Below are 12,873 nucleotides of genomic sequence, written 5' to 3'. Positions count from 1 at the left end.
TTGCGAGTATGGTCTTAAGGAAACGAGGATAGTCCGTCGGAAGGGGACGATAAATGGCCGACCCGTGTGAAGAGCGAGCCATATCTCTTGCACGTTAAAGACACCCTTGTAGATTACGAAAAAGAGTAGGCTAATGCCGCTACAAGGCAGCACTCGCAACCGCAAAGTGGAAAGGGATTAATATAAGTTGCAAAACTTGTTTCCCAATCCACTCTAAATAAATATGTTTAAATTAAATTAATTAAAATTAGTAATTGATCATTTCATGATCATGATGATTGTAATTTCTGAATATATTCAGTTGAGTAAGGGAAGTTCTTCTTTAATTCTGTACATAAGATCGCTGACTAAAAACAGAGGTATATTGTACCGGTTGTAAATCCAAAGGAGACAAATGTAATTTTCAAGTGAATCCCTTCAAAACTAGTCAGAAACATCAGCAGTGATTAAGAATTATTAGATACAAATGGAGGCAAAGAAAGTATACATGTACATATGAAATTGAGGAATAGCCATATTATATTACCAACACAGGTATGGAGTTTATTTGGCAGGAGGACAGTTATTGGTGGTATGCTAAAGTTATTATATATGAAAAAAAAAAAAATGATAATTAGAAAAGTTCAGGATAAACTGTTGATTTGATATTATTCATTGAATATCTATTCTCATGAACTTTGTGTGTACATTTTATAATGTACATGAAAATGTGTAGGTGAACCACAAAATTAAATGTTCAAAGAATGACAAATTTCTTGTAGGCTTGTATGAAGACTTTGGCAAATGTTGATCAATTGCAAATTTCTCATAGGCTAGAATGCAGACTTTGCAAAACCATGAAATTAAATATCAACAACCATCAAAGTTTTCCATAATCCGCGAAAATTGGTCCACACAGAAGTAAATGAAAGCACAGTTCATGTGATAAAGAGCATATTTGGTCTACATTTTACTGAAATTGAGCTTTAATTTAAGGTTTCCACATGTAAGGATTTTTTATTCAAGATGAGTAAAAGCAAAATAGAAAAGAGTAATTTTCAATCAATGATTTCACAATATTGATTTTGTTACTTCAATTTCTGAGACTGAAATTACAGAAAAGGTCCCTGAAAGCTTACCCTTCTTCTTCAGATATTTATGTTATGATGTATAATGTAAGTTCAATGAAGTTAACTATTGATCAGTTAATGCAAAATCCAATAATTTTTTCCCCGATAGTTAAAATGTATATACATGTAGTCTATGACATGATATTTAAATATAAAAGGATTGATTTTGTAAAGTGGTACATGTACCTAAATTATCATAGGGAAAAGAAAAAAAAATCAGAGTAAATACAAGAGCCTTCTAAAACAAAAATTAATCAATCATGACATTGTGCTAAATTCTAAAAGATTTGTTAAAGTCATGATGCTTTCATCTTTACCCAGGAAAAAAACCTTTTCCCAATTTTACAGAAATCATATAGAAACAAAAAATTTTGGAACTATAAAAATTGAAATAAGGCTGTATCTTTTGGTCAATGACGTCTACAAATTTCAACATGTTCTACAGATAATGTTTAGCTGCACTTTAATATCTTGGAAACAATGAACTGCTGGGGAACATCCATTTGATTTTCTTAATGAGGATTTTTTCGTCGGATTGATCATTTATTTCCTTATCTGTTGCTCACACATACTTTTAATGACTTATTTTTGTCACTTTTTTACTCATTGTTTCCTGCATTTTGTGTTGCAGACCTAAAATTAATTTACATCCTACAAGTGAAAGTTAGAAATAATCAGTTTTTACATATGGACCATAATTTGGTATTCGGCCTTTGGTTTCTTTTTGTATCCTTTTTTATAAGTTCTAAAACTTTAACTTTTATTCTGTGGGTTGTGTTGGTGTTAGAATAGCATGAATGGGACAATTGAGTTTTTCAAGAAAAAATTAATACATCTCGATTCACCGTTTACGTGACAGGAAACCAAACAGGAAACAAATCTTTATTTTCTTTATTTTGCACAATATATTTCAAAAGACATAAATGAACACCATTACTAGTGTTACTTGCTTCATGTTAATATTTAAAATCTATTTTCAATGTTAAATTTAAGTTTTTTATTTAAACGCGACAGGAAACCATAAGAAACCAAAAGCATTTTTTTAGTTTTATTTTATTGCAAAATCTGCTTAAAATAATCTGAACAGTATACTTTTTCTTAAAATCCATCTTAAATGTAGCAGTATTATAAAACTCCTAAATATGTGCTTGTTTTGAAAACAATTAGTACAATTTATTCAGAAATTTCCGTATTTTCTTCATTGATACAGGATACCATAATCGTTGTATCTTGATGTTTTAGCCAAAAAAATGTATTAATATCTGGGTTTTGAAATTCCAGTTCTATACAATTTATTCCAAATCATTGGCAATGTTAAATTCTTTAAATTCAGTAAAGAAAAAAACTTTTAACTTGGAATTAAAATCTTTAAAATAGGCACCATGTGATATTTGTGACCTGTACACAATCTACATGGTTTCCACATTTTAACCTACTTTAATGGGCTAAAATCAATATAAAGTACTTCCTTTCAAGTCACGCATGGTAAAAGTTTACTTTTTCTTTGACAAGTTTATTGCGTTTCTGAAAAGTGTTTGCAGAACATGAATAAAAAAAATTAACCCCTTTACATTGTTATAGGGAAACGAAGTGTGTTAAAACGTCGGTCAAATCTGAAATCGATTTTGTAAAGTTATTGGGCATTTATTTTCACACAAGATGGTATGTAACATTATGCACATAGGAAAAATAATGGACCCCCGGCGCAATCTCTTTGAAAAATTGTATTTTCCTTTTTTAAACAAGACGAAACAAGTCTACAGATTATGTTTGCTAACATCCCGTTGGAAACAAAAATAATGTTTAGACCTAGTATTTCGTATATTCAGCTGTAAGGGCGTGATCACATGTTAGTCACATATTTCATGTATGACCGGAAATGATTAGAACTTAACGACACAATTTTAATAAATAACTGGACTTCTGTTTCGTGTGAAATGTAATGCATAACAATAACGTCATTTTCTAACTTAATTATAACGAAGAACAAAACAAGAATGTGAATCATCTCTGATTTACCTGTTTGAACATCTTGCGAGAGTTCATATTTGCATATTGTTATAAAGAATTCTATTACAACAAAGCAGATTACATCATCTAAAATTTGCGTTAGGAAATCGGAAACCAAAGTAACGCTAGTGTTCTTACACCTGTTGAAAGCAAAAGTTACGAATTTGCTGGTGACGATTATCTATAAATCAGTCAGCGTTATGCACTTCGGAAGCGAAAAGTAATGCGAGAAACGACACAAAAATATGGTTGTATAACTTGTATAATCTTTAAAATTTGTTAATTTAATTTTTTTTCTAGGGAAGAGTAGCATACACTTGTATGTTGATAAAAATAATGGCATCTTTAGATGTAGTTACAACTTTTCTTACAGTAATTCACAATTTTATCACTTTTCTATAGTTATGGGAAAGAGCCAAATAGCAAATTATGGTCCATATATACATCATATAGGATTACATATGTCTACACACATGGTGATGACATCCAATTTACCGAAAATTCAGCTATATTATTAACAAGAGTGCACACGCTGAAAAGTCTCGCCTTCTATACTAATCATTGATATTATGTTGATAGTCCTAAGTATAAAGCTAAGCTTTATTACAACTGTCACATAAACTTAACATTAACCAAGATAACTAAACAAAGACAAATGAACCTTGAAAAAGAGGTCCAGGTCAGATGAACCATGCCAGGCAGACAGGTACAGCTAACAATGCTTCTATACAACATATATAGTTGACACATTACTTATAGTTTAAGAAAAATAGACCAAAACACAAAAACTTAACACTGTGCAATGAACCATGAAAATGAGGTCACGGTTAAATAAAACCTGTTCGACTGACATAAAGATCATAAAATATTTCCATACACCAAATATAGTAGACCTATTGCATATGGTATGAGAAAAACAGACCAAAACACAAAAATTTAACTATAACCACTGAACCATGAAAATGAGGTCAAGGTCAGATGACACCTGTCAGTTTGACATGTACACCTTACAGTCCTTCCATACACCGAATATACTAGCCCTATTGCTTATGGTATCTGAGATATGGACTTGACCACCAAAACTTAACCTTGTTCACTGATCCATGAAATGAGGTCGAGGTCAAGTGAAAACTGTCTGACAGACACGAGGACCTTGCAAGGTATGCACATATCAAATATAGTTATCCTATTACTTATAATAAGAGAGAATTCAACATTACAAAAAATTTGAACTTTTTTTTCAAGTGGTCACTGAACCATGAAAATGAGGTCAAGGACATTGGACATGTGACTGACGGAAACTTCGTAACATGAAGCATCTATATACAAAGTATGAAGCATCCAGGTCTTCCACCTTCTAAAATATAAAGCTTTTAAGAAGTGAGCTAACACCGCCGCCGTAGCCGCCGCCGGATCACTATCCCTATGTCGAGCTTTCTGCAACAAAAGTTGCAGGCTCGACAATAAAACTGATCGACCCAATCAAAAGTTTCCAGCACTTTCATAATCGTCATTCTGTAGGATAGTATAGAAATAATTTATGTTCCGGAAGTATGTAATCTTTTTTCCCGTTTGACTAATGGAGGGTTGGAAGAAATGATGTATACATTTTTGCAGGGACGTATATACAAGTCCTTGATTTTTGTCACATCATGAACGTGGTGATGGAAGACATATCATGTATGACAGATTTGTCTGAATATCCTATCCTGGAACTGGCTTATTAAGAAAAATCAACCATTTTGACTTTAAATTGTGCCTTACAACCACACTATGCTGGTCATTAAAGTAATAGGGGACCCTCTGACTGCCATGAGATGGGGCCTGTTTCAATCATTCTTCAGTGATTCCCCATTTAATCAATCGCTAATTAGTGAGATTCCAAAAAGAGTGATCCTGGTGCAGAACTTTCAATAAATTTTTTAGTTTTTACCTGTCAGGCCAACAGGTAAATCCCTGTCAATCACTCAAATCAACTTTCATATAAATAATTATTTCTTTCTTAGGGGTGATAATTCGTAGTCACTTAAAACTTGTTTGGTAAACGAAAAAAAATTATTGTGTGTGGAGTTATAAATATAAAATTGCGTCACAACTTTGGGTCTAACCATGCAAAAAGGCAAACGTATCCATGCCCATGGACAAATTAACCATGTTAACACTAGTTAGGGTATGTCTTTGTGATGTACATGTCCTTTTCTTATGATGTGTCACTGATATGGATTTGGCAGACGAAAATGGTATTACTATACCTGTCTTTGGACATTAGAGGCCTGAGCTCTTAAATCCGTGTCAGTGTAAACAAGGTTTTGTTTTTGAAGTTCTTGTTTTGTTGCTTCAATAACTTGATCTGGAATTTCGGATGCAGCTATACTTCCCGGACTCCCAAATCCTCCTACACAAAACACATGTCCAACCAACCCCACGAATAAAAGTAATTTCATTGTAATGTATCGAAACAAGGCAAACTTTAATCTGTCATTCCCGCACTGCTTCCTTCTGTTTATAAACAACAACGCCACCTATTGAGTAACGTATATTCTGGTCTGTGTATGTTCCTCCAATATAAGGTACACTTTCAATTATAGCCACTGTTATGTGGAATCTTACAGGTCTTTGAAGTCATCAGGATTCAACTGGTATTCTTAGTCCAAGTAACTAGCATTTGTGTATGACCAAAAGGTTATAGTGTAACTTTATCATACTTTTTTATATTATCCTTTTAGTGTGGACACAGATCAGTGTGGATAGTATGTTTGGATGTTTGACAGCATTTTCTGGATTCTATGTTGAACTGTGGTGCAAAGTGACAGCCAACCTGTACCAAACACAGAAAATAGCAGTGCCTTTTATTTTATTTGAAGTATCATTTCAGACTAATTTGTGTGTCAACATTTTTGTATGTCGAAACTATAAGCAGACATGAAAGCCCTTTAGAAACAAGCTTCACAACTTTATGGGGAAGTATGTTGGAAGTATCATACCAGCATTGATATATGATTCAAATGTTTAAAGGAGTTGTATTTTAAAGGAGAAGCTGTAAGTGTGCGTGTTTGGTGATAGCCAAGGCCAGACAAAATATGTGTATTTAGGCATATGTAGAATGTTGTTTATATGTATCATAGTACCTTGAGCATGATTGTGTACAAGATTCAATAGCAAAAGTGCCAATAAACACTTTACAAACCACAACAAATGAGCTGTCAAGTGAACAAGCTTTCTGTATTTTGGAGTTTTACTTTTGAGGGCGTCTAGAACGAATGAAATCTCAATTCTAATGTAGAACAGGCTTGTTGGACATGACATATTCTATGTTTTTTTTCCTATCAAATAGTCAATATAAAACTTCAAAATTCCTCTCTGTTGTCAGTAATTACATATTAACTCCAAAGTTTAAGCATATCTAAACTCAGTTCTTGCTTGTGCACAGTTGATCCACATAATAAAAGAAAAAGAAATCTGTTTCAAACTTCAATAAAACATGTCAAGTTTGGTTATTTATTCCATGACTAGTTTTGGATAAGACAATGTTAATATACAACACTGAAGGCGGATTTAGAGTTGGGTCACCGCAAAAAATTTGGTAGATTATATGAGGAAAAACACAAAAGCATGACCAGAGCTTGCCCCCTCTTAGGCAGTCAGTAGGCTTACTAATGTAAATTTCTGGATCTGCCACTGAACACAACCAATCAAGTGATAACAATAGCTCATAGGTCCTTTTGGAAATTAGTTTAAAACATGGGATGAATAATTGATGATTAAAAAATTCATCGCACTGCCATATTGGGAAAGTCGTTTCAAACTGATAAGATTTGATCTTTTTGTTACCCAACACAGCTGAATCAAATAAAAGGTGTGCAGAAATAACAAGCTGGAGTAATCAAATCTTTTCTTGTAAGAGCAGTTTCAGAATTTATCAAGTGGAGATGAGGGATAAGGATGAACTCAGATTAATATTAATTACTGTGGATTCATTATTATTCATGGCATACAAATTTTTGTGGTTTTAATAGGATCAGATGAACCACAAACTTAAACGTTCAACTAATAACAAATGCTATTTGGTTGTATACAGACGCGACAAAACCACAAAATCAAATATCTTTGAAAATGCAACATTTCCTCAATCCATGACAATTGATACCAACGAAAATAAACGAATCCATAGTAAATATGGATGGTTGCATTTTCCTAGGAATATTTTTTTTTATATATAGGTGATCAGAGAAATTGTCTTCTATGCCCCATGCATTGAGTTCTGCAACAGCTCGAAGACCAGACGATTTTCAACTCTGGCAAAAACTACAAAAACAACTATAAAAGTCATTTGCTCAACCACTACTTGCTTTATTGCAAACAAATAAATATTTTGTACAATGATTCTTATGTAACTGAAAGACGAAAATGAGTTTCCATTATTTTGCTAAACTTCTATTACAATACTCCCTATGATTTTATAAATTATGCTTTGACATCAATTTTTTTTAGTCATACTAGATAAGTTTTTAAAATTTCCTTTAAATTTTAAAGTTGTTTTTTTTTTAACCCTTTCGCCGATGAGTCCCGGTTTACCGGGATTCACGCTTCAGACAACTGACGATGAGTCCCGTTTTACCGGGATCGGAATACATCTTTTATGTTTCCCGCTCAAAACAGTGCAAACATGAGTTATCTTTCTTTGATGAATACCCGTATGAAAGTATAAACATGGCGCTTCCGTTTGTTGAAAACCGTGTCAAAATCAGACGAAATTTACGGAATTTACGAGAATTTGAAATGAGGGAACATTTTTTTTTAAAGAATATGGAAGAATTGAAGCCAAACTAGTATACTTTTTTGACATAAAATGTCGTTTTATGTACAAAACACTTGGAATGGACATCGTTCAGTGTGAGGAATTTGTACAGCCTCATAAAATTTTTCAAAAGTTTGCCGTTTTGGGTTAAAAAATTACGATTTGGGGTCAAAGAGCAGAATTTTGAAAATTTCACCTAGATAATGCCGAAAATTTGAAAATTTGAATATTTTATGAGGAAAAAATTATCAAAACATGAATAAAACTGTGAACATGGTGTTAGTGAATGAAATAAATACACAATTAACTACAAACAAGTTTTTATTGACATTTATTATGAAGATCTCCCACTTGAGCAATAGTAGCCAGGGAAGCCATCGTCTCAGAGTAGCTTCTGTCTGGGCAGCAATCGGTGAAAGGGTTAAACAAGTTTGACTACTCATCAAAAATATAGTTGCAGAATAGAAATTTATTTTGATGTTGCATAGAATTCATGATATTATATGGAATTTAAAAAACACAATCCACAACTGCTTTGTAATCTAGGGGGAGGGGAGTTAAAAGTGACCATTTCTATTTTCCTGCTATGAATCCCTTTAAAGGGAGATAATTTTATTGCCAAACCTTTATTTACAGAACCATTTCCTCCAACAAATTATTAAATTATAATACAAGTCAACAGTATGTAGATATAAAAGTAAGATCAAACACTGTTATATTTATTTAAAAGCATGGGAACTAAAAACATACTTCAAAATGATTTATCTAAAGAGTTTAATTTTACTTAAGGATGTTTGCTACTCTGTATAAAAATAACAAGCTTTTTAAAAGACTGTTATAAATTGAAAGTATATAAATATAGAAACTTAAAAAGCAGAAAAAATGGAGGGTCCATGTGCTTGTTTTCGAGATATAAGCCATTGAAAATATGGCTGGAAACAATTCTCTCTAGATTGTTCTTTCACTTAACATTGGCACCTTTCTTGTTTAAAAAACTATGAAAAAATAGCAAGGATTTCATAAGATTTTGAAATATAGCTTTTCAAATAATATGTTATAATAAAAATATGAAAAGAAAAGTATGAGTTAGGGGGCAATTTTTTTGAATGTTTATATATGGATAAAACCAGAGGATTCCAAAAATCTGGCAAAAATTCTAGAAGTAGAGGAGCAAACATCACTAAAGGGCTCATTATTCACTTTGAAACAAATTTGAATGAAGGATGATGTTTCTAAATATCTACCATAAAGAATAATGAAATCAATGAACAAAAACTTTATACATAGTGTCAGAGATAAAATGAAACAAAAAAGAGTGTTCTAACTCCTTATCTAAATTTGTTTTTTGTAACATTAATAGTGCATTAAATCAAATTTATTTCATAATTTCTTGAGCATACAGATCATCTTACTAATATAACATTTCATAAGACCATATTTAAACAAAAAACTTATGAGAGAAAAAAAGAAAGAAAGGAAGAGTATGGAAATACTTAGTTCGGATTTTTTGGTTTACAGATCTTTGACGTAAAAGATTGGGTTCTGTCAGTTAAGAAAAAAAATGAGAAAAAAAAAAATCCTCACATATTTACAAGATGAAAAATGAATGGTCATTTTAAGATGCATGAAAAAATAATAGCTATACATTGCTTTTTATTAATTTTCACAAACACTGTGTGAATAATGACAATCAATCAGGAAAGCATGTGAAATAATTGAAAAACCATTGCACGAAACACATTTAATCACCCTCAAAGTAGTTACTATTGACCTGTCCAAAATGACCTAACAAATGAGCTAAAGGATATGATGTCTAAAACACAAAGCCTAAAGTAAAGATAACATTAGAAATATAGCCACAAAATATTTGTTCATATACTGCTTGGCAACTTGTTTCTCACTTGATAGCTGCTAATACAGCAGTAAATAAAAATGATTCAAATTTTAAAACATTCATACTACTACCACGGTCGCGAAACACGTGACTTGCTTGTGATCAGTTTCACGGAAAAATGGCGCCTGTCTGAATAAACAAGTTCGCTTGGAGGCAAATTTTGAACGTAAGTATTTACATATCATCGTATTCATACTATAGGACCCCCCTCATCATATGCAGCGTTTTGTTCCGAATATTTTGATGCCCATTAAGTTATATTTCACTGTTGGTTTCATAGAGAACATTCACAGAATATTTCAGATCTGCCGAAGATTGATCAGGATTGTGTACACGATATGTCCGTAAAATCACTATAAATCCATTTATGTATCTTATTTTCGCCAATCGTGTACAGAAACTTGCCCACATTTACTTATTCATTCATACAAACTAGCGTCAGTGTATATTTTTCACATCTTTGTCAGCTGAACGCAATAATATTTTTTTTTCAAAAAATGATCAGTATCCACGGTATGAACATTATATGATCAGTTCCACGGTATGAATCTGAAAGTTATAGATCATTTCCCATAACTTTATATTTAGGTTTTAAATGGATGCTGAGAAGGCAGAAAAGCTGTGTAAAATTTGTGGAAAGTCATTCCGGAGTATTTCAGCAGTGTATGATCACGAAAGGAGGCATGCCAAGAAGGGGCCATACAAGTGTTGTAGGAAAGTTTTTTTCAGTAAAGCCAATATCAAAAGACACAGGTAAATTTTCATTTCATGGAATTCTTATCATATTACTGTCACTAAATTTTTGAAAATAACATAAGCCACGGAAATAGAGAAGTTGTCTATAAACAAAATCAGTCAAATGAAAATACGAACTAGGAATATATCATTTCTGTAAAAATGTCTCTGTCCTCTGTGAATATGTACTTTTATTCAAGGAACATTATGTATAAAAAAATCAGCATTTAAAAATCTAGGGAATTGCAAAACCCGAAAACCAAGACAACTGTGTACAATCAATTAACACTAACACTTTAAAATACATAACCGCGATGGAACCCGCCACAACATGGGCAAAATTGGTACCAGTAATCATTGCCTGCCTACGAGCCTTGTCTAGGAAATTACCTTACTGGACACTATTAACCATATGTTAATTCTTGATCTTTAAACATTCAGGTGTGCAGTGCATGGTGAAGAAAAAACATTTGCATGTGAACAGTGTGATAAAAGATTTTCAATTATGGCTGATCTCACCCGTCACCTCAAGCTTCACGAGGAACACCCTGTAAAATTTAAATGTACAGTATGTGGTTTAGAGTTTAAGAAAGCACATGATTGTGGTGATCACGAGGCTAGTCACAGGGGTGACAAACAGCATAGGTGCACATGTGGAAAGGCATACATCCACCAGACAAACCTTTACAGACATAAGAGAAAATGTAATCATTGACAATCAGGATTCATCTTGACTTTATTATTTATTTTACGTTTTGTACTTTGATCTCAAAGATGAGATACATACTAGTTTTGACAAATAAAGATTTATTTCTATGAAAAATATTTATTCAATGCCCATTTTAACAGTTGGTAGAAGTTTGGCCTGGTTGCATCTAGCTTTTTCCCAACGAATTCCAAGTTCCCCTTTACATAGAGCATTTCTGTCAGTTGAAATTGTTGCCTCTCGCTACATCAGATTCAGACATTTCCTCCATTACATATGGGGCAAGATTGATGAGTTCGTTAGTTAGTTTATCAAAATTTCCCTTCTCTGTTGAAGTGGATGCATCGCTAGTTACACATTTATGACTATCACCAAGGTGAGTATTTAAGGAAGTAGTATCCGGTTGCATTGACATATGTGTGTACAATGGCAAGGTGCCGACATTCATTTCAAAGTCGGAATTTTCGATATTTTGTATCAAAGGTATATCACTGTTAAAAACTTGCCATTCATCATTCTTTGTTGTTGTAATTTTGCTGGACTGTGTTAACTGTACAGTGCACGTTTTGTCTTCCCTTTTTTAGGTGAAGGAGAGTATGTTATTTTAAACGGACTTTTTGTTGGGCTGAAAAGTGTGCGCTTTGAGTGCCCTTTTACCTTCCCACGTTTTGGAGAAGGAGAATACTTTACTGTGTATGGCGATTTTGAAAATACCCTCTTCATTCCTGTCTGTAAGGTTGGAATTGCCTTATTTGACGAACTCTTTTGCTGCCTGACAGTAGAGTTTTTCCGATATTTTGGCAGTTGCAGGGAAAGCCTGGTTTTTTTCCGCATGACGGGACCTATAATAAGATAAAAATAACTGAATTAGAATTTAACTGTGTCGAAAAAAAAATGTAGTTTCCAAATAGGGTCGAAAATATATTGTAAAAGTCTGATAGAAAGTATATTATTTATGCGTCAGGCAGTACTACTTTTGCATAAAATTATAAATTATTTTCTGCATGTATTTCCTGTCCATAAAAACCGTTTATGGGATCTTATATATAATTATTATATCGATTCAGATTCATACCGTGGAACTGATCATATAATGTTCATACCGTGGATACTGATCATTTTTTGAAAAAAAAATATTATTGCGTTCATCTGACAAAAATGTAAAAAATATACACTGACGCTAGTTTGTATGAATGAATAAGTAAATGTGGGCAAGTTTCTGTACACGATTGGCGAAAATAAGATACATAAATGGATTTATAGTGATTTTACGGACATATCGTGTACACAATCCTGATCAATCTTCGGCAGAACTGAAATATTCTGTGAATGTTCTCTATGAAACCAACAGTGAAATATAACTTAATGGGCATCAAAATATTCGGAACAAAACGCTGCATATGATGAGGGGGGTCCTATAGTATGAATACGATGATATGTAGATACTTACGTTCAAAATTTGCCTCCAAGCGAACTTGTTTATTCAGACAGGCGCCATTTTTCCGTGAAACTGATCACAAGCAAGTCACGTGTTTCGCGACCGTGACTACACAATGTAGTCAGATTGAAAGCTTTTAACTTGAAATTCTATATATGTGAGAAAAATAAATAAACAGGTTTA

General features: G+C 32.8%; 1 protein-coding gene and 1 long non-coding RNA gene across 4 annotated transcripts in view; one reads left to right on the top strand and one right to left on the bottom strand.

Annotated features, from left to right (window-relative positions):
* The window catches only part of LOC139516400 (cathepsin L-like), a 41,620-nt gene extending 35,958 nt beyond the window's left edge, over positions 1 to 5,662 (bottom strand). For 2 of the 3 annotated variants that reach the window (XR_011662954.1, XM_071306473.1), the window contains exon 1: positions 5,372 to 5,645. Coding sequence is in view for 1 of the 3 variants with exons in the window: in XM_071306473.1 (XP_071162574.1) it covers positions 5,372 to 5,563 (192 nt within the window). In the remaining 2 variants the exon portion in view is untranslated. Of the gene's footprint in view, positions 1 to 5,371 lie in introns of all 3 variants that reach the window. The other variant, XR_011662953.1, reaches the window with a different exon arrangement.
* A 4,220-nt stretch (positions 5,663 to 9,882) lies between these two features.
* Positions 9,883 to 12,792, top strand: LOC139516437 (uncharacterized). Its single transcript, XR_011662967.1, has 3 exons — positions 9,883 to 9,977; positions 10,400 to 10,564; positions 10,988 to 12,792. It is a non-coding gene; the product is annotated as an uncharacterized lncRNA (long non-coding RNA).
* Positions 12,793 to 12,873: the final 81 nt, after the last annotated feature.

Source organism: Mytilus edulis, chromosome 3 (assembly GCF_963676685.1).
Source record: "Mytilus edulis chromosome 3, xbMytEdul2.2, whole genome shotgun sequence".
In the NCBI taxonomy this organism is placed as follows: Eukaryota; Metazoa; Mollusca; class Bivalvia; order Mytilida; family Mytilidae; genus Mytilus; species Mytilus edulis.
This window is presented reverse-complemented; position numbering and strand designations above follow the sequence as displayed.